Genomic DNA, 24,094 nt, shown 5'->3' on the forward strand with positions numbered 1-24,094 from the left:
CCTATGTACCTTTCCCCATAGTCCTTCAAATTCATGTCCTCTTTTTCTATTACTTTTTGTTATATATATACATACCCATATATTCACATGTATTCCAAAATACATAAGTACAACCTGCTCAGTTTGTATGTTGTTACTTGTGTGTATGTTTCCAGGTATTTGATATTGGATAACAATTAGTGTGTTCTTCCCTGTGGAGGACTATTTCTCTTACTCCCAGCATTCCTTAGCTTTTTGTAGTTCTTTGTGTAGGGTTGAGGTCTTATGGACTTACCCCTGTTCATTTTAGCATGTCTGTATTTGATATCCTTATTCAGCTCGTGTTTAGGCAGCCAATCATTGTGGTGGAACTTTATGGGTGTAGCTTCGGATGTTCCTAAGAGACACAATCTCATAGAAAGCTCCCGATGCTCTGATTCGTACAGTCTTTCTGTCCCTTCTGCTGCAGGAAGTGCAGGAGTGTGTTGTAGATGTCTCATTGAGCCTGAACTTCACAAGTCTGCATTTTTATTGGTTGTGATTTTCTGTAATGGTCTGTCTGTGCAGTTTCCTTGATGAAGCTTTAGGATAACACTCATCTGTGTGTATAAAGACAAGTATTTAGAATGTAGACACAGAGTATGATGGTTTAGTAAAGTGGCTTCCATAGGTTCTCCTCTGAGATAGTCACTAACCCTGGGCAGACTTGGCTGACCAGTATCAGGCATGATTTCTCTCTTGTTGAGTGAGTCTTAACTCCAGTTAGAAAGCTGTTTATTATTTTCAGAGTGTGCATGCCACTACTGTACCCTTAGGGTTATTACACTGTGCTGGTCACTTTTTTTTATTACAACCATTAAAAAATATAATGCATTCAAACTCCTAAGAATACCCACGTGATTATATATAATTGTTTTATAAGTTCTTAACAGTTCTGCTTGTATAGTATAAACACTAACGTATTCAGTGACTTTTATAATTTGAATTATCTATAATAAGGCCCAGTAAGAACTTAGTCATGATTTGAATGTATTCCTCAAGAGCTAAAACCTTTGGTATTAATCCTCACGTTTCTGTTAGTGTTAGGACCTGGTACTGCCTGGAGGTAATTAGGACTAGATGAGGTCATGAGGGTTCAGCCTCCATGATGTTTTAGCATCTTCTTAAGAGGAAAGGACAGGAACCAAAATTACATATTTTCTCTGTTTTGTCGTGTGATGCTCTTTGGTCTGTTGTGATTCACTGTACAAAGCCCTTACTAGATGCCTAGCTAATTCTAGCATCGTATTCTTTTTTTTTTTTTAATTTCTCTCTCATACATTACATCCCAACCACGGTTCTTCCCCTAGCCTCTGTTAAGGTCCAAGAGAAGCCACCAAAAAAGACCATCAGTCACGTATGAAATTAGCAAGAGCATTTATTATTTCCAACATGTTGGGGTGGCAAATAGCAACCCCAAAGAGAGGTCACAAGCTACTTTTAAGCTTAGGAGAATTCCGGGGAGGAGGGATTAATCTGGTGCTGATTGGTGGAAGAAAGATTAGTCTGCGGGCTGATTGGTAGGAGGCTCTAGTGGTTAGGGACCTTCTAGCTGCAGGGTAGGAAAAGCTATCTTTAGCTAGCAGAAGGCTGTGGGTCTCCTGCTGAGCCAGCAGAAAGCTGTGGGGTGCCTGCTGATTGGTTGCCCCTGAGTTGTGGTCTTCTGGAGAACTGCTTGATCAGCTCCAGCCAGTTCCAGTAAACCGAACCCAAGGCTCAGTCCCTGGCAGGGCTGTTAGAAACCTATCATGGCTCTGGTCTGGCTCCCTGGCCCTCTTCTCCTCCCCTTCAGTCTATTGCCCTACCTTCCTTCTTCCCCTCTCCCATAGATCTACCCCCACTCTGCCTCCCCTTTAAAAAGAGCAGGCCTCCTAGGAACACCCATGAAACAGGGCAAAACAAGCTATGGTAAGACCAGGTACATACTATTATATCAAGGATGGATGAGGCAACCCAGTAGGAGGATCTGGCAAGTAGGCAAGAGTTGGAGACAGTCCCTTTTTGCAGTACTACTAATCCCACAAGCACACCAAGCTATTCAGCCATAGCATATATGCAGAGGACCAAGGTCAGACCCCTACAGGCTCCCTGATTATCTGTGAGCTCTGATGAGTGCTGGTTAGTTGATTCTGTGGGCCATAATCTTATGGTGCCCCTGATTCCTCTGGTTTCTCCAATCCTTCCTCCCCCTCCTCTGTAGGGCTCCCTGAGCTCCACCTAATGTTTGGCTGTGGGACTTGGCATCTGCTCCTGTTAGTCCAGCATCATACTCATGAACTCCTCAGCCATCAAACTTCTATTCTTTGTAAATTAATAAGTCACAGGTATGTTGTTATTGTAACTGAAAACAAGAGCATTGTTTTCCTCTGCTTTAAAAAGAAAGCATTTCAGGAAATAAGTAAAAATGATTCTCTCATAAATTTGTCTTAATTTTTTTACTTCTTTTAAAAGCTAAAAATGAATATATTAATAACTACATACAACATTTCAAGTAAGATAGATAGATAGATAGATAGATAGATAGATAGATAGATGTTTCCCTTGTGTGAAAATCATGCCTTTGGCATAAAATTATACCTTTTTAAAACCTATAGTTATAATTATTTCAATAAATATCTTTTTAAAATTTTCCCCTTTTATTAAAAATATATTATTTTCTCATACTATGTATCCTGATTACAGTTTCCCCTCCCTCTACTCCTCCCAGTTCCTCCTCACTTCCCCTCCCATCCAGATCCATTCTCTTTCCATCTCTCATTAGAAAAGAACAGGCATCTAAGAGATAACAACAAAATATAACAAAATAAAATACATCAAGATAAAACAAAAACCATCCTGTCAAAGTTGGACAAGGCAAACCAACAGAAGGAAAAGAGCCCCAAGAGAAGGCACAAGAATCACCAGTTCAACTTCTCCGTGTTCAATGAGTTGTGTGGGTGTTGTCTTCATCGTTGGGGTCTTGCTATCATTTGTGGAGAGCAGCCTATTGTCTTTGCCAACAGCCTGAGTTGTTGGGGGGTTTCCATTGCACCCCTTTGTCCAACAATTCAATTGGATGTAATCCAGTCTCAGAACTGGAAGCCTCATTTGGTGCCAAGAGATGGCCAGTTGGGACTCTGTCTCTCTCATTATTTGGGGATTTCACTAGGATCATCTTTATATATTTTAGGAAGTATCCACTGCACTAGGTTTCCATACCACCCCTCAAATGTCCCTCAGTTCTAGCTGCCTCTCCCTGCATTCCCTCCCTCAACTTCATATCCCCTCCCCGTCTACACCTGATCCTCCCATTCTAGTCCCCCTGCACTCAGCTCATTCATGAAATCTGTTAAATTCACCGTCCCCTAAAGAGATCAGTGTGTCACCCCCAGTCCCTTTCACTATACCTAATCTCTGTGGGTCTACAGATTGTAGCGTGGTTATCATTTAATAGCTAATATCTACATATACATGAATACATACCATATTTATCTTTCTGAGTCTGTTACATCACTCACGATGTTATTTTCTAGTTCCATCCATTTGCCTGCAAACCTCATGATGTCATCTTTTTTTAACAGCAGAGTAATTCTTCATTGTGTAAATGTACCACACTTTCTTTATCCGTACTTCTGTTGAGGGCCATCTAGGTTGTTTCCAGGTTCTGGCTGTTATGACTAGAGCATTGTGAATATGGTTGAGCAAGTGTCCTTGTGGTAGGACAGAATACCTTTGGATATATGTTAGAGCTGGATCTTGAAGTAGATCGATTTCTACCTTTCAGAGAAACACTGTACAGTTTGTTATCAGAAATGAATGAGTGTTCCCTTTGCTCCACATCCTCACCAGCATAAGCTGTGACTTGTTTATTGATCTTAGCCATTCTTATGGGTATAAGATGAAATCTCAAAGTTGTTTTGATTTGCATTTCCCTAATGACTAAGTATGGTGGTTTGAAAGTAAATAGCCCCCATAGGGAATGGCACTATTAGGAGGTGTGGCCTTTTTGAAGTAAGTGTAGCCTTGCTGGAAGAAGTGTGCCATGGTAGGGGTAGAATTTGAAGTCTCTTGTGCTCAAGCTTTTCTCAGTGTGACAGTCTACTCCCTATTGCCTGCATATCAACATGTAGAAGCTCCTTCTCCAGCACCCTGTCTACGTGCATGCCGCCATGCTCCCTGACATGCTGATAATGGACTAAACATCTGAAACTGTAAACTGCCACCTTAATTAAATATTTTCCTTTTAAAAAATTGTTATGGTCATGGTGTCTCTTCACAGCAATAGAAATCCTAACTAAGACACTAAGTATGTTGAACATTTGAGATTACTCTTTTATGAATTCTCTATTTAGATCTGTACTTCATTTTTAATTGGATTATTTGGTTTTTTGATATCTAGTTTCTTGAGTTTATTCCCCTCTTTCTCTTCTATCAGGTTCAATGTGTCTGGTTTTATGTTGAGGTCTTTGATCCATTTAGAGTTGAGTTTTATACAGGAGGATAAGTATGAATCTATTTGGATTCTTCTACAAGCAGACATCCAGTTTGGCCAGCACCATTAGCTGAAGATTCTGTCTTTTTTTCAGTGTGTATTTCTGGCTTCTTTATCAGAAATCATGTGTCCATAGATGTGTGGATTTATGTCTGGGACTTCAATTCCCTTGATCAATGTGTTTGCTTTTATGCCAACACCATGTTATTTTTATTACTTAGTTTTCTAGTTCAACTTGAAATTGGGAGTGGTGTAACCTCCAGAGGTTTTTATTGTTCAGGATTGTTTAGCTATCCTGGGTTTTGGGTTTTTTTCCCCCCATATGAAGCTGAGAATTGTCTTTTCAAGTTCTGTAAAGAATTGTGTTGGAATATTGATGGTGATTGCATTGAATCTGTATATTGATTTCGGTAGGATGGTGATTTTTTTTTTTAACTATGTTAAATCCCATGAGCATAAGAGATCATTCCATCTTCTGATATAGTTTTCAATTTATTTCTCCGAAGACTTAAAGTTTTTATTATACAAATCTTTCACTTGCTTGGCTAGAGTTACCCCCAACTATTTTATTATATTTGGGGCTATTGTGAAAGGTGGTGTAGTTTCCTTGATTTTTTTTTCTCAGTTTGTATATAGGAGGCTTCTGATTTTTGTGAATTAATTTTGTAACCAGATACTTTGCTGAAAGTGTTTATCAGTTGTAGGATTTCCTGGTGAACGTTTTAGGATCACTTTTGTATATTACCATATCATCTTCAAATGAAGATGCTTTGACTTCTTCCTTTCTGATCTGTATTCCCACTTTTTTACCTTACAACTGTAATTATTTCAATAAATATCTTTTAAAACATGTACGTGTGTGTGTGTGTGTGTGTGTGTGTGTGTGTGTGTGTGAGAGAGAGAGAGAGAGAGAGAGAGAGAGAGAGAGAGAGAGAGAGAGAGAGAGAGAGAATGTGTGTATGTGCATGCACACTAGAGTACTGCATGTGCCAGAGTTGTTTTTTCACCATGTGATTTCTGGGAATCAAACTCAGGTCATCAGTCCTGTAAGCAAGTGCTCTTACCAGGTGAGCCATCCCCTTCTTATTAATAAATATCCTTTGTTCAATATACTCACATGCATACTCAATGATGTTTTAGATAATATTATTAATTAATACCCTTTATAAGCCAGTGCCTCAAAAGTTGTGAGTACTATGTTGTAACATGAATTGCAAAAGGTCCTATTAATAAAAACAAACCTGGAGCTAGGTATTGGGGTATTGGGGTGAACACTGAAAGATCAGAGAAACAGAACAAGCCACATCCAACCTCACCTTGCCAATTCCTCAGCTGATCTTGTTTCCTCAGACTGAAAGTTTCTGAGTCCTCACACAAATGGATCTCAGATGAACTGCTGCTAAAAGCCTAACATATACCTTATATACCTTTCTGCTTCCTGCCATCACTCCTTGGGATTAAAGGCATGTGTCACCATGCCTGGCTATTTCCAGTGTGACTTTGAACTCAGAGATCCAGATGGATCTCTGCCTCCTGAATGCTAGGATTAAAGGCTTGTGATACCACTGCCTAAACCTATGTTTAATATAGTGGCTGTTCTGTTCTCTGACCCCCAGATAAGTTTATTGGGGTACACAATATATCAACCACACTATGTCTTAATTTAAAACTTAGATTTTTAAGACAAGCTTTGTGTTTTTTACATTTAATTTAAAAATGGTAATGAGTGTAGATCAAATCAGATGGTAGGGTACTATTTAGTTCATGAGGCCCTGCGTTTGATCCACAACATCCAATAAGCCAATTCCATGTGTAACTCCAGCACTCAGGAGGTGGAGGCCATAGACCAGAAATTCAAGTTCAGCCTCAGCTACATAGCAAGTTCATGTCCAGTCTAAAATCTTATCTTAAAAAACTAACAATAATAAAAGTTGGTATCAAGCCAGTGTGGACATGGCAATCCATCAGAATTGCCAATCTGCTCAGGTCAAGGCATTCATTTGCTGTGTGGTGCTGTCATCTGGAATTAGAATAATACATCGGGTTTCATGAACTGAGAAGCAGAAACTAGAAACATAAGCCAGTGAGCTGTGAAATGGTGGCATATTAACTCATGCCCCATTGAAAATGCTTCTACACCCTCTGCTCATGCAGATGGGACAGGATCAGTGATGCAGAACTGCTTAGGTGAAAGCTTTGAAGGAACTGGGGTGTATATGATTTTTATACATCTAATGAAGATTTTTTAGGATTACATCTGTAGGATTACTGAAATTGGTTACTTAATGAGCACTAAAATTAGTCTGTCCCAAGTATCAGGAGACCTTTCTTACTCAGTATGTCAGATTCTAAGTAAAGTTGTTTTCTGGGTCACAGAGCATCTGCCAGCTACTCTGTTTAGCTGTTTAGTACAAATACAGCCGTTCTCACATGTGAATAACTGGATCTAGCTGCTTTCCAAAAGAATTTATTTAGAATGACAGGTGCCCATCTATTAGTCCAATTTATGGACCTAAGACTTCCTATCCCTCATTTAAAAAACAAAAAACAAGCCAAAAAACAAACAGACAAACAAAACAAAACAGAAAACATAAACAAAACAGGCTAGAGAACCCTAGGAGCTTGTGCAGATGTAACTACCTGGGTGATTCTGGAACCAACATCAGGCGATTTGCTGTGGCATGTCCGCTGAAGCTTCATTTAATACACAGGCTAACCCACAACAAGGAGTTTGTCAAACAGTATTTAGCCCAATCATTCTAAGTGGCCTCACTATATCTATTAATTTCATTTCAATAAACATCTCTCAGAGAAGCATGTATTTTTATTTTCTATACAAGAGTAAAAATTTATAAGTCCTCTAAATAAAACTCAATGACATGAGCATTTTCTTTTTCTTTGGAAATTGTCCTAGTTTGCTTTATGTAGCTTGGTAAAATACCATGACCAAAGCAACTTCAGAAGGAAAGGGTTTATTTTATGTACAGTGTCAGGTAACAATCCATCACTGAAGGAAGACCAGGCAAGAAGCCAAGCAGGGCAGGGACCTGGAGGCAGGACCCAAAACAGAGACCATGGAGGAAGACTGCTTACTGACTTGGTCCCCATGACTTGCTCAGCCTTCTTTTTTTATACAACCCGGGCCACCTGACCAGAGGTATGTGGGAGCCCGCTCCCACATTTTGAAGGGTTCTTAGGTGGAGAGAAAGGAATTAAGAAATAATAGATAGAAAGAGAGACCTAGCTGACGAGAAGAAAGACAGAAACACAGGATAACTTTGGGAGGGCCTGGATCAATACCCAACAGCCACTTTGTTTATTCAAAAGGGTTTGTTTGTTTGTTTGTTTGTTTAACAATGCCAAGGGGCAGGGCAAAAGACCTCCCCCTGGCAAGATCAAAGCACACCATATAGCCAAGTGTAGACCCTTTCAAACACCTAGTAAACACGCCCATGGTCAAATCATCTGGTTATGCAGCCCTGCTGGGTAAAAGCAAGCTCAAATTCTCAGACCCTGAGTAATTTCTCACTAGGAAGCCTCTGTGAACTCCCACAGTGGTGTCCTTGAATCAATCCATTATCAGGTCAAAGCTCTCATGAGCCAAACTCTTCCTAAAAGCTTTGCTTCCATGCATTGCATTACACACCCAGTGTTTAATGCATGAATTTCCAAATTAGATGCTACTGATTTAAATGTATAGCCCATACAAAACCAGTATGAGACAAATAAGATAAGGTCACAGAGGCATGTCATGTCATTCCTGGTAAACTATTCTGTAGGCGAGAAGTAAAGGAAGAAATTTAAAATAAGGAAAGTAATCAGCAGGGTGTAACTCACTAGGGAGAACAATCAAAGTAAGAGCTGGAGAATGTCCATTGTTTGGTGTTGAAGGTCTCACCTGTCTAGACAAATGTTGAGAATATAGTCCTGGGATTTTGTCTTTGTCCATGCTGGAGGATGGGACCAAACTCAAGGTGGCAGCAGATATTATCTATGAGTTACTTATGTTATAGACATGGGGAAAGGAATTCTTTCATTGGAAAATTGTAAGCTACAAAACTTCTTTGCTTCTGGAAATCTAAGATTCTATCCAGGAATAGTGGTAGCCCAACTCTGAACTGTCTGTCAGCAGTAGTTGTTAATAGCAGGACCTCTCCTCCCAGGTCTGCCCTCATTAGAAGCGGCAACACTAAAGCTGTGTACATCCATTTGTTCGGAAAGCGCTTCTAGGGGCCCACGGGCACCTGCACCCTCTCGGTGCACCAGCTTAGCCGTGCTGCACCGTGCAGACAAGCTGCCCTCATCTGGTGTGTGTCTCACTTTTCTTTTCCACTTTCAATTCAGACTGAACATTAATATCAGAAGTTTTGATAATCGCCCATGAACTTCATGTTTTTTAAAAGGTAGTGTAGCTCTCTTCCTGTAGTGTAACCATAGCAACTGACAGGAACAGAGAGAGAGAAAGCTTTCACACATGCTGTGCTAATTAATCCTGTCCTACAGTTTCCCTTCAGCTGGAAGATGCAGTTTAATAAATTTTGCATGAGTAAGCAGGTTTTGATTTGTGAACTTTACAAAAACATAGTGTTGTCTTTACCAAAAAGATTGGGAAATGGCACTAGAATATCATATTTCAAGGTATTCTTTTAAAAAAGCCATTGTTTAAGTAATTTGGTGTTTTCTGGAAAAAATAGGGTTTACTTTTCTTATTAAATGAATATAAATATCCTTAGAGTGAACACCTTTTTGTTCATTGATGTATGGTACACCTTCAAAACTAACAGCTTTTAACTGACCATATCCCCTCAAGAGATGGAGAAAACCGTATTCTGAAATTAAAGATCCTTATTTTCTATATGACATATCTATGTGCAAACCCTCTTAAAAATAACTCTTTTTAAAAAACTTGGAAAACTCATCCTCATTGCTCTTTTGGGAAGTATTGTCGCCCAGCTGAATGAAGCTGTGGCTCTCTTTGACCTAAGTATGTGAGACCCAAGAAAATAGTGTAGACTAGGAACTTATATTTGTATTTTCCACAAATACTTAACCAACGTAACAACTCACATTTGGTCTGCAATCACATGTAATAGTTGATTTCACATGTAATCTTATTTAGGGCATTCTGAAGTTTCTTTTTTTTTTCAACTTAGACTATCACTTTCTATTTAATAACTAGCCTGATTGTCTGAACTGTCAAAGAAAATCTCACGTTTTTCCATTTTCCTATCTCAGTTTCAGCTGTCTGACAATAAGGCCTCAGGAAAAGCTGGAGGATCCAGCTCGTGTGCTCTGGCATCCCATTTGACTTGACAGCCACATATGGGATGAGTCAGAACCTATTTCCAGACCTGTCCTTGGCTCTTTGGTTTCTATATGGAAATGTAGTCGTGTGGGGAGCAGACCTTTGATGAGATTGCCAATTCCTGCAGACACTTTCCCTGACTTATTGTCAGATTAATAATACAGTTTTGTCAGAACTGAGAGAGGATTAAACCTTGCCGAGTAAAGAACATGCTACATGGAATCCGTGGTTGAACACAGTTCTATTTGTATGTAGAACATTAGGTGTAGTAACGAGTATTTTTGTATTTTTTTTATATCTATACATTTTTGTATGGGATATATGTGAGCTTTAATGAATTCTGTATGTCATCACTTTATTTTAAAAACTAAAGTGTAGAAAAATGACTATAATGATAATTGAATTAATTATCAACTTTTTGTCCTACTAGCTACCCTATTAATTACAAAATTTACATATAACCCAGAAGATTAACAGCTATGGCTAAAAAACAGGAAGAAGTGATGTTCCTAAACATCTCTGATAATTTTAATATATCATTGAAATGAACATGCTTAAAAGTAGCTCCACAGCAAAACTTTGCATTATATTATATTAAGTGTAATACTGATAAGCAATCCTTCATACTTGTGGTGTTGATTTGTTTCATAACTGTGAAAAAGTGCCAGAGGTATTGGTGAAGGAATGGTTTCTTTTTGCTCATGGTCCCAGAAGTTTTAGTCAACACTGGGCTGGTACTGTTGGTTTTGGATGTATGATAAGACAGAATAGCATAGTAAAAAAGCCCATGTTGGAACAAAGCCCATGTCACCTTGTAGCTGTCAGGGAGCAAGGAGAGAAAGACTGTCACCCTGACATCTCCTTCAAGAGCATGACCCAGTGAACCAACTTCCTTCTACCAGGCCTCATCTCCTGGAAAGTTCCATCAACTCCCAGTACCACTGTGGGCCACTGAAAGAGTCTCTAACAAATGGGCCATGAGGGTCCATTTCAGATCTAAAATATTGCATTAATCATTAATGACATAGCCAGATGGTCTGATATGATTTGTTTTACTTTCAAAGCAACATTGTGAGATGTATGACTTTTAAAAGAAGTAGAAGGGTGGGGGGAGATGGCTCAGTGGTTTAGAATGCTTACTGCTCCTGCAGAAGACCTGAGTTCAGTTCTCAGCACCCAAATCAGGCAGATCACAACTACCTGTAACTCCACCCCAGGGAATTCAATGCCCTCTTCTTGCCTCCACAGGCACTCACATGCATGTCAACATAGCACATGCATGTACGTATATATGTATGTGCACACACACACAATTAAAAATAAAAATAAATCTTTTTAAAAAGGAATTAGACTGGGGACATAGCTTGTTGACAGTATGCTTCCTTACCATGTTTGGGGTGGGTATGTTCAATTCTTACAATCCAATGTAAATGCAGTTAAACCGTTTTCAAAAAAGAATTAGTCATCACATACAAACTGGGGGAAAACACTCAGGAAAACTTACTAAATTATGAAAGGGGCAGGGCTTGATGGATGAATCAGCTAGTAAGAGCATATGCTAACATACAGCACCACAGAGGACCATGGCTGCCTTCCAGTGTCCACACCAGGCAGCTCACAGACACATGTAACTCCTGCTCTAGATTTGACCCCCTCTTCTGGCCTCTGTGGGCTGCCATACTCTTGTGCATGTACCACCATACACATAAGTAAAAGTAAAATAAATCTTTTAAAAAATGGATAATCACACATACCAGAGGTAAACCATGCAGGACATACATGAATACATGTTTTGTTTTGCTGTCTGTGTGTGAATATTTTTGATTTCTAGGTCAAATTGCATATTTTCAATTAAAGTAATTTTGCCACTTTTTCCCCATTACAGTTGATGTCAGCTTTCATCATCTATCTGTTCCAGTTTGCTTATTGCTTTATAATTATGTAGCTCATGAGTTTTCAGATAAACCTCCCCAGTGTGTGTCTACTTATGAGTCTTTGAGAAACACTCACCATAAGAATGTTTTTGGCAACTTATTGAGAAAAGTATTGCAATTTCTTCTTATAGATTCAATAGATGTATAAACATTGGTAGCACTGATTGTTTGTAGAGCTGGGAGACGGTAGCTTTCTTAATATATCTTTTCTGCAAGTTATTTGCCCAAACAACATAGAGACTACATATGTTCTCCTCAAACTTTGTGTTAACCTTGACATTGTATTCATGAATCTGAATTACATTAGTGCTGTGTAACCTTTTAAAATGGAACATTTGAATTTAAAGCATGTGTTTTTTTCAAGCCCATTTAACCTCTTTATGTTTCCCATAACCTACAGGTCTTGCAAGAGCAAAATCCGTCCCTAGCCACACGTACTCCAATGAAGTGGTTACCTTGTGGTACAGACCTCCAGATGTTCTCCTGGGCTCTACAGAGTACTCCACCTGCCTTGACATGTGGTGAGAAATGAACACTTCAGCTAATCTGTGTGCCATGCTTGGTCTGGGCCAAACCTAGACAAACGTCTAACAGTTTTGAGGGAGATCAGTTGTGCAGGAGTGTTGCCTGTGTGTGGCAGTAAAAAACCTCTTAAAACCTGCTTGGGAGTGGTATCTCATCAGAGTCTGCTCCAGGTGGAACCTTCTAAGCATTCTTGATGAACAAGGTCAAGGGTTTTTGTTTTGTTTTGTTTTTTCATCAGTACTGTAATTTTCTGTGTAAGGTCGTAATTTATTGTTTTATTTTATAACAAGGAAGTGTGTCTCTCCAAAGAGCAGTAGATTAAGAAGTAACATGTAATGAGTTTATACTTAATACATAGCTCTGGTAATTGGTTTGATTGAAAGTTATTGATAACATTTGTCCAAAATGAAATGCCTTGTGTTTTTAAAAATATGGAATCATTTCAGGAGAGTATCATTTCGTGCAGTAGTTCACCAGCTGCTAAAATATTTTTAGTGTATTAGAAAAATTAGTAACATTTGTTGCATACTTGTTAATACTGACAAACTACTCTGCATTCCCAATTATGTGAGATTTAAATGTCATAATCATCAAAGGGAATGAATCTCATTCTTAATACTCTGGAGAGAGTCACACATGGCCATTGAGCATGGCTTTTCCTTTTCTGGATTCACGATTAGGTTTGAAGTAAAATAATTCTTGTGGTTTGTGTCTGTTTTATAAAAGGGCCATCATTCTTGAAAGATTATGCCCCTGTATTTAGAATTTAGCTACATGATCATATAATGTTTATGGCTTCAGTAAAACTTCAGTATGTATCATTTATCTTCCTCCTGTGTAGTTACTTCTTGGTTCTACCCCCTCAGAAATCTTGGCTCTTAAAAATTAGGGACTTTATTAATGTGCGTTTCAGATACCCCTAGCTGTAGGATTTGATGTTCTGTGTAGCCACTGACATCACCTGCAGCATCTCATGTACATGTAGCTGTCACTGTAGGGTGGAGATATATAGCTTTCAATAAAACTGTAAGAATCTAGGCCATCAACCACCCAAAGACTGGTTATCATAAATTTGTACGCCTTAACATAAATCTAATAACATTTCAAAGATTTTCTAAAATCCCAAGAATAAATATCACTATCTATTGCTGAGTGGCTGAGTTGATCCATCTCTTCATCACACTTCTTGGCCTTGGCTTTTTAATGGCTATTTATTCTTTCCATAGTTAATATCTTTCCCTAAGGATAGGCCTATCTTTGGGCAACATAGATACTTAGATCCTTAATTATAATGAGGGAAAGTTAGAGATAGAGGCCAGTGCACACACTAGGGTACCAGTTAGTTGCCTTCTTAATCACTTCCTACTTTCTGCTGTTAGTTGAGAGTTGCCTATGCAAATAATAATTATATCACCATCTTTTTCTATTAATTTCGCATATGGAAATTCTTGGTTGTCTTTCAATGAGTTCAGCTCAGGTCTCTACTAATAAAATGTGTTTTGAAATATTTGTGGTGTGGAGCCATTTTTGTCTCAGTTGCTTGGCAGTTTAGTCAAGACTGTACCCTCCTCACCACAAGAAGCTCTTCTTCCTGTGCCTCAATGTTGGCAAAAAACAAAAAAAAAAAAAAATGTTTCTAAGGGACTAGGGACATGGCCCAGGTATGAAATGCTTGCAAGTGTGATGACCTAAGTTTAGCATAGTAGTTCATGCATGTAACACATCAGGGAGGATGAGGAGGCAGGCAGAATACTGTGGCTTAACTTAGCCAAGTCAGTGATTTCCAAACTCAGGGGGAGACCTTGTCTCAAAACTTAAGGTAAACAGCAAGGACACCATTGACCTTGATACACATATATGTACCAACACTCATACATACACACACTCACTCGTGTACAGCACACTAACATAATGATGTTTAATAGATTGTGCTTAATGCTTAGTTGGATGGCCTGAATTCAGTCCCCCAAACCAATGTACAGTTGTGAAAATGCTGGGCAGGCAGACCCCTGGGTCGCACTGTCCAGTCAGCCTTATTTACTTGGAGAACTCCAAGCCAGGGAGAGAACTGCCGTTCTCCTGCAAAGGTAGGGAGCTTCCGGAGAAACAACACTCAAAGTTGACCTCTGACCTCCATATGCATACATACTCACACACAGATCAGTACACACGTACATCTATACACATGTGTGCACACTCAGGTTAGGGTAGAGGAAAATGCTCTTTTTTTTTTTTTTTTTTTTGGTTTTTTGAGACAGGGTTTCTCTGTGTAGCTCTGCGCCTTTTCCTGGAACTCGCTTTGGAGACCAGGCTGGCCTCGAATTCACAGAGATCCGCCTGGCTCTGCCTCCCAAGTGCTGGGATTAAAGGCGTGCGCCACCACCGCCCGGCAGGAAAATGCTCTTTATAGTACCAAGTACAGGACGGGCTCTGACTTTGTAATATGTTTGTTTCTGGCATACACTGTTTTCTCATCTGCCCTGCTTCACCCTACCCTGTAGAGGGAAGTTTCTCCAGTCCTGCCTGGCCCAAGGTCTGGACAAATCTCTCCCACCCTTGGTCCCGCAGCCGCTTATAAAGTAATCACTGTATGGCATATGGCTTCAGCTTCTTGCTAGCTAGTTCTTTCATCTTAAATTAACCTGTTCCTATTAATCTATATGTTGCCACGTGGCCATGGCATTACCAGTCTGCTGGCATCTTGTTGCTCCTTCAGTGGTGGCTGGCATCTCTCCCGACTCCACCCTTCTTCTCTCTGTATCTCTGCTTGGAGTTTCCACCTGGCTATAAGCTTTCTTGTCATAGGCCAAACCAGCTTTATTTACTATCCAGTGGAGCCACACATGTTCACAGCATACAGAAAGACATCCCACAGTACCACCCCATGTGTGTGAGAGATGGTTTGGTCACTTGCTGCCAATTTGCTTTGAACAGAGACATAATAGAAGTGTCTGAAGAAGCCTGTTACTTGAGAGGAAGGGGAAATCTGATAGAAAACAGTGGACCCCAAATGCCCTTTTGTCTCCATGCCGACAGTATTCATTGCCAGACACAAATAGCAAATGTGTTAGGTTTGTGCTTCCTGTGCTTATTTTCAGTTTACTTCCAAGCCCTAAAATCTATGTTATGTCTATGCTATGCCTGTCATTCTGAATCTGATTTCATTCCAAGCAATTTTCTAAAAGCTGTTTTGCTATTTTGCAATCAGGTAAAAATGTATGTGTCTTTCCCACGAGAGGGATGTTCACAGGGCACTGATTTTTGCATAATCAATGGCATCGATGCAGGATATGCAGACACCTGGAAATGGGATTGTAATTGAGTCATGGCTCAGCTGCACCAAAAAGAAATACAAATATTAACCCAGAGATAGCAGCAGGGAGGCAGGTGGCAGGAGTTTCGGGCTATTTTTACAGTTCATTTACTGTCCTGGGGCTGGAGTAACTAAAAACTGATGATCCCTACACAGTGTTCAGTAGCCACAGGCACTAAACATATTAATGAAGACACATATGCAATAACACTGTCAGCGTGTGATGAAAATCAGAGCTGGCACTGTTTGGAGCTTCTCCTGGAGGTCGCCAGCACCGTGGCGATGTGTGAATGCAAAGTGCGACTTAAGAACTCACCGAGGTCGTTTTGATACCTTTGTTTCCCTTCATAAATGAAGATTAAATTGAACATTGACTCTTGTAAAACATCTATTAATGCTTGGATGTTGTAGCTCCTTGAAAGTCAAAGCATGGAAAAGCATTGCTAAGTTTCTAGGTCAGAGAGACTTAGGGGGTTCTGAAGAGCACAGGAAGGGAAGCATGGATATGGAGGCAGTGTATCTGTGTAGCTCTTCACTTGCTAGAGACTGCTGCTCTTTCTGCAGAGCTGGTATTTTAAATAAAATTATCTTCCTTTCTACATGCTCAGAGCTGTGTTTGCAGCTGCACACATCTCTAAAGCAGAACATTGTTGAGGATTATTTTACAGGATTAATTTTTAATATCAGGTAACTAAATTATCTGTTGTTAATAAATGATTATCTCATCAAAGGCATTGTGCTTTAGAGGGGGCCTGTGATATCAGCTACAGTGCCCCCCAACACAGTATGCGAAGAATGATGGTATGTCAAGTGCTTCCTATCATCATCTTTTTTAAAGCTAATTAACATATTAACTATGCTTGTCAAAATGTGGGGCAGATAATTTATAAATAAGCCTGTCAAACATAATGAGATTGCATATTAAATCACCCCATCTCTATTACATCTCTGATTTAAGATTAAAATTAATTTATTTAACATTGTAGCAGCTGGGTGGTTAGGAAAAAAATCTGTGCTAGTCATAATGTATAGGAAAATGTCTGCATCAAAATTGATTTTTAATATATTAGAAAGAATATTGCCCATTTATTAAGTATCATAAAGCCATTTGGCATTGCTTCATATTACATAAGCTTAATGGCCATACATACTGGCGACATCCAGTGTTCTGCCATCATCTTTACTGATCTTTCTGTCTTGAACTAAAGCAATTTATACAAAAAAAATTTCTTAAGACTAGGGTTTATTTACCATTGTTTTAAGAGAAAGAACCATAAGTGAACCTTCCTATACCTGCCACCCTGAACATAAGTTTATTCTATGTGAGGTCTATTTTAATTTGAAAACTTGAATAATAATAATAATAGTAATAGTAGATACTTTTATTGACCATAAACTGTATCTAAGCCCTGCTATGCTTTTAAATTAGTTCCCTATTATACAACACAATAAAAAGCACTCACAGAGTGACGTAACCAAGGTCACATGGTGAGTAAAAAGCCAGTATGCAGTCTAGGGCAGGATTCTCAGCACCCTTCCTTACAACAGTCTGTACTGTCTCATAAGATGATATGTAAGGAATTGCTCTTCTTTTACTGCTAATGTAACTTTGAAACACAAACGAAGTACTTGATAATATATCCTGCTTTGATCCATGTTAGATCAGATATTTTGGGTGCCTCTGGTTCTCACACCTGAGCCTGTGTCCTAGCCTGGCTCTCCTGACAGCTTTATTCCAATAGCTTCTACTATATAATTTTATTCAAGGGAGACTTTTTTAAAAAAAAAAAAAAGCCAAGACATGAATCATTGAATTGTACATTTTCATGGTACTGCTATCTACGCTGACATACATTTTCCCAGCTCCTAGTCATTTATCACTTCTGCTAAAGTGAATACATCCATTTTTTAAAGGAGTGCTAAGTAAGAGTGAGAATTGGAATTCCTGAGCTACAACAGAGTCATCTCTCTGTCAGTGTTGCTTGCATGTTTTCTAATTATTACAGTCATAAGGCAAGGAAGATATGAAACAGTCATTGTTAAATTTAATAGTTCTCTAGTAGTTCTTAAGCAATGCTCAAATAATGCATGATCTGACTGACTTGCTGTATCCACTAACAGTGGGATGCAGTGGAACAGAAGAACTGGGATAACCACAAAGATCCACATGTTCTTGGTGGGCAATTCTGAGCTCATTGCAACTAATGAGGCCTCTTAAATTTGTCACATTGTAACTCATCAACATACAATGACACTTTTAAGAGTTAATAATTCTGCAAGGATAATAGGTATGGAGGATCTAACTGTGCCATGTGACTTAGAATACACTACAGCAAAAATTGGTCCTTCATTTCAGTCAGAAGAGATTTGCTAGTGTTTAAATCAAACCTAAGGACCGACTGCTGGCTACAAAAACTTCTTACAGAAAATTTATCATTGCCTATGAGTTTTCTTGGTCAATACAGCCTCTAGCCCTGTCTGGTTGTAAAACTGTGGGTTGCCTGCCAACACACCAAACCCAGAGCTGCCTCTGGAATGGTCAAGGGAAGCAGTTATTATTAAAAATGTGTGGTTATAGTTTTTACATCTCATTGTTTATCAGTGTGTGTTGGTAAAACAAAGAGTGTATTTCAGTCAAGATATTTGGCCACTTAGTAGTAATGATAATATATAGAATGAATCATCTAATGTAGACCTCCCTGCTAAATATTTCTAAAACAAATTAAATTTCACCTAATTTCTTTTTAATCAACATTAGCAAAGTAATTGGCTACCCACAAATGGATTTCTGAATGATTTCAAAATAGCCAGTCACAGAGACTAAGTTTCATGACATTATTATACCTTGGTACACTCCACTGACTCACTATATTGTGAGAATAGAAAGAGATAATCAAAAGAAATTTGGGCAAAGTATAAAATTATATAAATGTTGAAAGCAGTATTCATATTGTCTTTTGGGATTATCAGTCAACCAAATTAAATATCTTGTGTTTCTGTTGGGTTATAGCATCCAAGAGGGCTGTGGAATACGACAGTGAAATGGAGATGCTGTATTTGATTTTCAGGAAACAAACATAGAGGTTCTATCTTTGGAATTAGAGTTTTTGACTCGGGAGAGTCTTACATGGGAGAGTGGGGCATGGGTAGAATATAGTTCTGTGTTTTAATCTAGAAATATGTAAATTAAGGAATATGGCATGTAAGTTAGTACCTTTTTTTTTTTTTTTGGTGTGTGTGGTGTATGTGTTCATCTGTCCAGGCATGCTTGTACATGTGTGAAAGCCAAAGATCATTGTTGAGACATAATTCTGTATCACTCTTCAACCTATTCACTCATTCATTCATTCATTCATTCATTCTTTATTGCTTCATCAAGGCTTCTTTGCCAGTGAGTTCCAGGGTCCTACCTGTCTCCACCTCCCAGCTCTGGGGCTACAGATGTATGCCCTATGCCTGGCTTTTTATGCACAGGCTGGGGATCCATTCCCCACAAGCACTATGTAACTGAGCCATTTCCCCATCCCCCCTTTTATGTTTTAAGATATATATATATATATATATATATATATATTCATATATTTATATTCACATAGAAATCATCTCTGAACATGCAATGCTTTCCTATTTAAAGAAGAGGCTATGTTTAACAAAAACCATACTGAAGCCCACGTCCACTTCCTTCTCCCACTGTTTCCAACTTAGTTAACCAAAGCTTTCAACTATTATTTTCAGTTTCCAGAGAGAAAACTGTGGCAATTTCAAGCATAGCTGGTTAACTAACATCTACCACAGTAGTGTCAACAGCAGGATCAGAGATCCACACACGGCTACTCTCTAATTTCTCAGGAGTGACTGGCCTTTCCAACCCTTCTGGCAACACTATATATCTCATAGGTTCTACATAACTGTTTGTCTTATTATCTATCAATTTATTCTATTGACTGATTTACATTGCTAGAGAGCTAATCTATGGCTTTGTTCCTTCAAGCACTGTTGATATACTTTTTTAGACACTATACTTAGTGGGTATTATGATTGATGAAGACTATTCTCTCCTACCAATTTTGTCCCACTCCACTTTTACCTCATTATCCCTGTGTAGAATCTGCTTTATATTTTTATGCATGAGTGTGTGAAAATTACTAAAAATTAATAAGTCAGATAGTATTCATTATACTCCCTTTATTTTTTATATAACCTTTTGTTTCCTGGATTTTCTAATTATATTTTATTTTTTTAGTTTCATTGCCTTTATTCATATGTTAATTATTTAAAGTTTAAAAACATAAAGTTATGAAACATATTTGAAAAATGTTTTCCAAATGCTCAAATAATATCACCAAATATGTGTCATATATATTAGTTTCTAAGATTGCATTTTAATTACAACACTTCTCCCTTACCTTTCCTCCCTCCAGCCTTCCCATATCTCCCTCCCTGCTCTCCTTCAAATTCATGGCCTCGTGTTTTCACTAATTGTTATTGCATTCATATATGTATACACACATATGTATATTCCTAAATATAATTTGTGGAGTCCATACAGTGTTACTTGTATGTGCATTTTCAGCGCTGACTGTAGGCAATAGACAACCAATTGCTGTGCTCTTCCCTGGGGAGGACCACCTCTTCTTCCAGCTTTACTTATCTATGGTTCTTTATGTAGTATTGAAACCTCTGTTTCTTTCCTCCATTCAGTTTGCCATGTCCCTTGGTGTCGTCCTTTTTCAGGTCACCTCTGGACAGTCATGCTGGTGAGACTTTATGAGTATAACTTCTGATGTTACTAGGAGACACAATCTCACAGCAAAGTCCCTGATGGTCCTTACCCTCTCCCTCTTCCACAATGATCCCTGAGCCTTAAATGTGGTACTGTTTTCTTGTGTACCCATAGAATTTTTTAAGTTTGTCGTCTTTAAGGAATACGTTGTGTTAAATCTTTGTGTGTATACATTTTAAAGACTTATTTATTTTTAATCTCTGTGTATGTGTCGATGTGAGGATATGCCATGGATATGTAGATGCATATAGAGGCCAGAAGATGTTATCAGATCTCCTGGAACTAGAGTTAGAGGCAGTTGTGAGCCACCTGCTGTGAATACTGGAGAGCAAAGTAGGGTCCTTTGGAAGAGCAGGAAGTGCTTTAACAGCTGAGCCATATCCAGCCCCAGTATGCCATGTATAGTAATCAAATCAGGAAACCAACAGTGCCATCTGTATTTGTTACTATCCTTAATGCTGTGGCCAAATCCCTGACAAGAAGCAACTTAAGAGAAAGGGGGTTTATGTCAATCATACAGTCTATCCCAAGAGGAAGTCTGGGCAGCAGGGGCATAAGGTCACATTCCAACTATAGTCAGGAAGCAGAGAGTGACAGATGCGGATGCTCAGCCTGAGTCCTCGGTCCATGACGTTGTGGACACATTTAGGATGGTCTTTCTCATCTCACTTCAACTAATCTAGATAATCCCTCACAGATGGGGCCAGAGATCTGTCTCCAAGGTGATTGTAGATACTGTCAAGTTGACAATCAGTGTTAACCACAAGTCTACTCCTTGTCAACTTGACACTTTGGCATGCATGTAATGAAGTGATATATGAGCATGTATATCATAATATATGTTATATGATAGTATAATTTATAGATGAAATATATATTTTATATAATTGATCATGCCTTCTTTCCTTCTGATTTCAAATGGAAGCTTTCTTCAAGTGTGAGAATAAGAGGGATACTTGGCCCTTTGCTTATTTTTGTAAATATGTTATTATGATTGGAGAGACCAGTTGACCCTTTGGTTCTTCATCTATCGTTGAAGCTTAATCTTCCTTGTAAATTTGACTAGATCTGGGGTCATTCAACAAACACACTTCTGGGCATGTCTTGGAGGTACTTTCCAGAGAAGTTTCACTGAGGAGGGAAGACCCACCCTGAATATGGGTAGTGCCATCCCGTGGGGTGGGGACCTGAAGTGAATATAAAAAGAAAGGAACCCAGTGCTAGCATTCTGTGCTCTGAGGTGAAGAGTCAAGGCCTGGAGCTCCTCTGCCATCATGCCTTCCCTGTCATGATGGATGGCAACCTCTAACCATGAGCCCACATGTCCTCTTCCTTACTGAAGATGCTTCTCGTCCAGTACAGATCATAGTAATCAGAAAAGTTACTAATGAGGAACTGTGTGGGTAAAGCCTGGACTTTCCTGTGTGAAATCCTACAAAATCAGTATTGGAGACCTATTCTTGGTACTTCCTCAGAAGCTGATGATGGTAGATGTCATCCTCAGATCAGGGTAAATTGAGAGCCAATGATCTCACAGACCAATTCACACACTTTTCAATAGATTCCTCTTTGTTCCTCTCAACACCTCCCCATTTTCTGCTCCAAATTTCACCATAAGTCTGAAGCTGTGTTTGTTCAGTTTAACGTATTCTGCTGGTGTGTGTCTAAGAAGAGGAGGTGGGTGGTCAGAAGAAGCCTACTTGGCAGTTAATCTTTTTACAAATTCCTAATCCTGCACCCTATTTCCGTCTGTCAGATCCATCTTCACAATGTTTAAAGCCTGTGTCTCCATGTGCTTAGCCTTTGCTAAGTTGCTAAATGAAAAAGCTCTCACTGTAACTTGGAATTGTTGCTGTCTGTAGTCTGCGAAGATCACCAGAGATTCACGCACGTCTGAAAACAGGTTATCTCTCACCCACATCTCTCACCCACATTTCTCACCCACGTGTGCCTTCTTTTGTGTGTGTATTTAATTTTATTTTTCCTATTCAGATTCATTGGTTTCCTTGGAGAGAAAAGAAGAACTGTACATTTTACTGTATGCCATTCTCTTTTTGATAATTCAATACTCATTGCTTTAACCATGAAAAGTTGGCTGCTAGAGTCCTTGCCCGTGGATAATTGTTAAGGTGGCCCTGGGTCCAAACCAGTGAAACAACATAGCATTGGAGGAAACTTTGTGAATGCCGGCCTCTGGGTGTAATGGCAAAAATGGATAATCCTTACTACTTAATTGTTAGTGAAATAAAAATAACTTTATATAAGTAAGTAAACTTTACAAGAAAACCATATTTTGACTTTTGAGCCAGTTATGAAAGGAAATAAAATGTAAATTCATAGTTTTTAAAAGATAAATATTTTCTGTGAATATAAAGAATCTATTGCAGAGGATGGTCCTTTGGATTTATATCATGTACGAATCCAATATGAACTTGCTGTTTGAACAAGCAAAACTTTCCAAGGATGTAGCTCAGTTGGCAGAGTGCTTCCTAGCATGCATGATGCCCTAGACCTGATCCTGGTGCCATATAAACACAGGTGTGGAAGTGTATAGCTGCTGTCCCAGGCCTTGAGATGTTGAAACAGGAGAATCAGAAGTTCATTCTCTTTTTTTTTTTGTATAATTTCCTTTTATTACTGCTAAGCAATGCCATTAGAAGAATAAGGAAAATAATGCAATAATTCTTCAAGGTTTATTTTGTTTTATGTATATGAGTGTTTGCATACCAATATGTATATGTATCACATGTGTGCCTATTGCCTGCAGAGGTTGGGAGAGAGCATTTGATTCCCTGGAAGTGGAGTTAACAGATGATTGTGGTGTGGGTTCTGGGCATCTCTGCAAAAATATCAACTGTTCTTAACCACGGAGACATGTCTCTAACCCCAAAGCAACAATTTAAAAGAATTGAAGAAAACTTATCTAAAATAACCTACCAGTGGTCAAGAAATAGCTTGCTAAACTCCATTAAAATACTCAGAACTTGGGGTATGTGTTGGGCACTTAGTGATTCCCAGAGGCGGGGTCTGAGTAGTGTTTTCTGGGGTGCATGTGGGTAGTTAATCTTTGGAATGACATTTTGTATTCTTTGTATTCCCATGTGAGATGAGAGATTCAGTGAGTGAGATGCTTATCTAATTACATTTCCTACAGAGCCCAGCAAGGCTTTTTATCATTCTTTCTGATTGATAGTTCAAACAGTTCCTCCTTTATTCCTAGCTTTTACCGTATTTGCTTTTAGAAATTGAATGCATTCATAACCTAATGAAAATTCAACAGATTAAAACTTTATTATAGCAACTATATAAACTTATAAATTTGTCATGTTGAATTTAACACATTTAGCTTAGAAGGTGCTTCTGAGTTAAGAAGCACCGTGAAATCAATTTATAATTTTAGTGTTGTTTTATGACCATTTTGGACCCCCACCCCCATCTGGAGATGTTTGGTTATGTTTCTCACACTGTTTGATGGTGGTACAGAAACAAAACAGAATACAAAAGACAAAAGCATCTCTATGATCCCAGGGTAGCCCCACTCCCATGAAGATCTCCATTCTACATGCGTGAATCTACCCATTCATTCATTCGTTTTGAATGATACTTGACAGAATAGTCAAGAGTGTAAGGAAGTTGACCCTGCTTGTAAACAGCACCCTCCTGCTTAGTCTGTTGTCCCCTGCCAGGTCCCCTCAGCCAATTGCTAGTCTGCATAAATGTCCAGGGGAAATGCTGGGCAATGCTC

General features: G+C 38.9%; 1 protein-coding gene across 6 annotated transcripts in view; it reads left to right on the forward strand.

The window, feature by feature from the left end:
• Cdk14 (cyclin dependent kinase 14) overlaps window positions 1-24,094 on the forward strand; it is a 587,756-nt gene that overhangs the window by 331,935 nt on the left and 231,727 nt on the right. For all 6 annotated transcript variants that reach the window (XM_052720087.1, XM_052720086.1, XM_052720089.1 and 3 more), the window contains one exon: window positions 12,129-12,249. In XM_052720087.1, the coding sequence (XP_052576047.1) occupies window positions 12,129-12,249 (121 nt within the window). The remainder of the gene's footprint in view (window positions 1-12,128; window positions 12,250-24,094) is intronic.

This window comes from Peromyscus californicus, unplaced genomic scaffold (genome assembly GCF_007827085.1).
Source record: "Peromyscus californicus insignis strain IS unplaced genomic scaffold, ASM782708v3 Scaffold_6__1_contigs__length_162567912, whole genome shotgun sequence".
NCBI classification, from domain to species: Eukaryota; Metazoa; Chordata; class Mammalia; order Rodentia; family Cricetidae; genus Peromyscus; species Peromyscus californicus.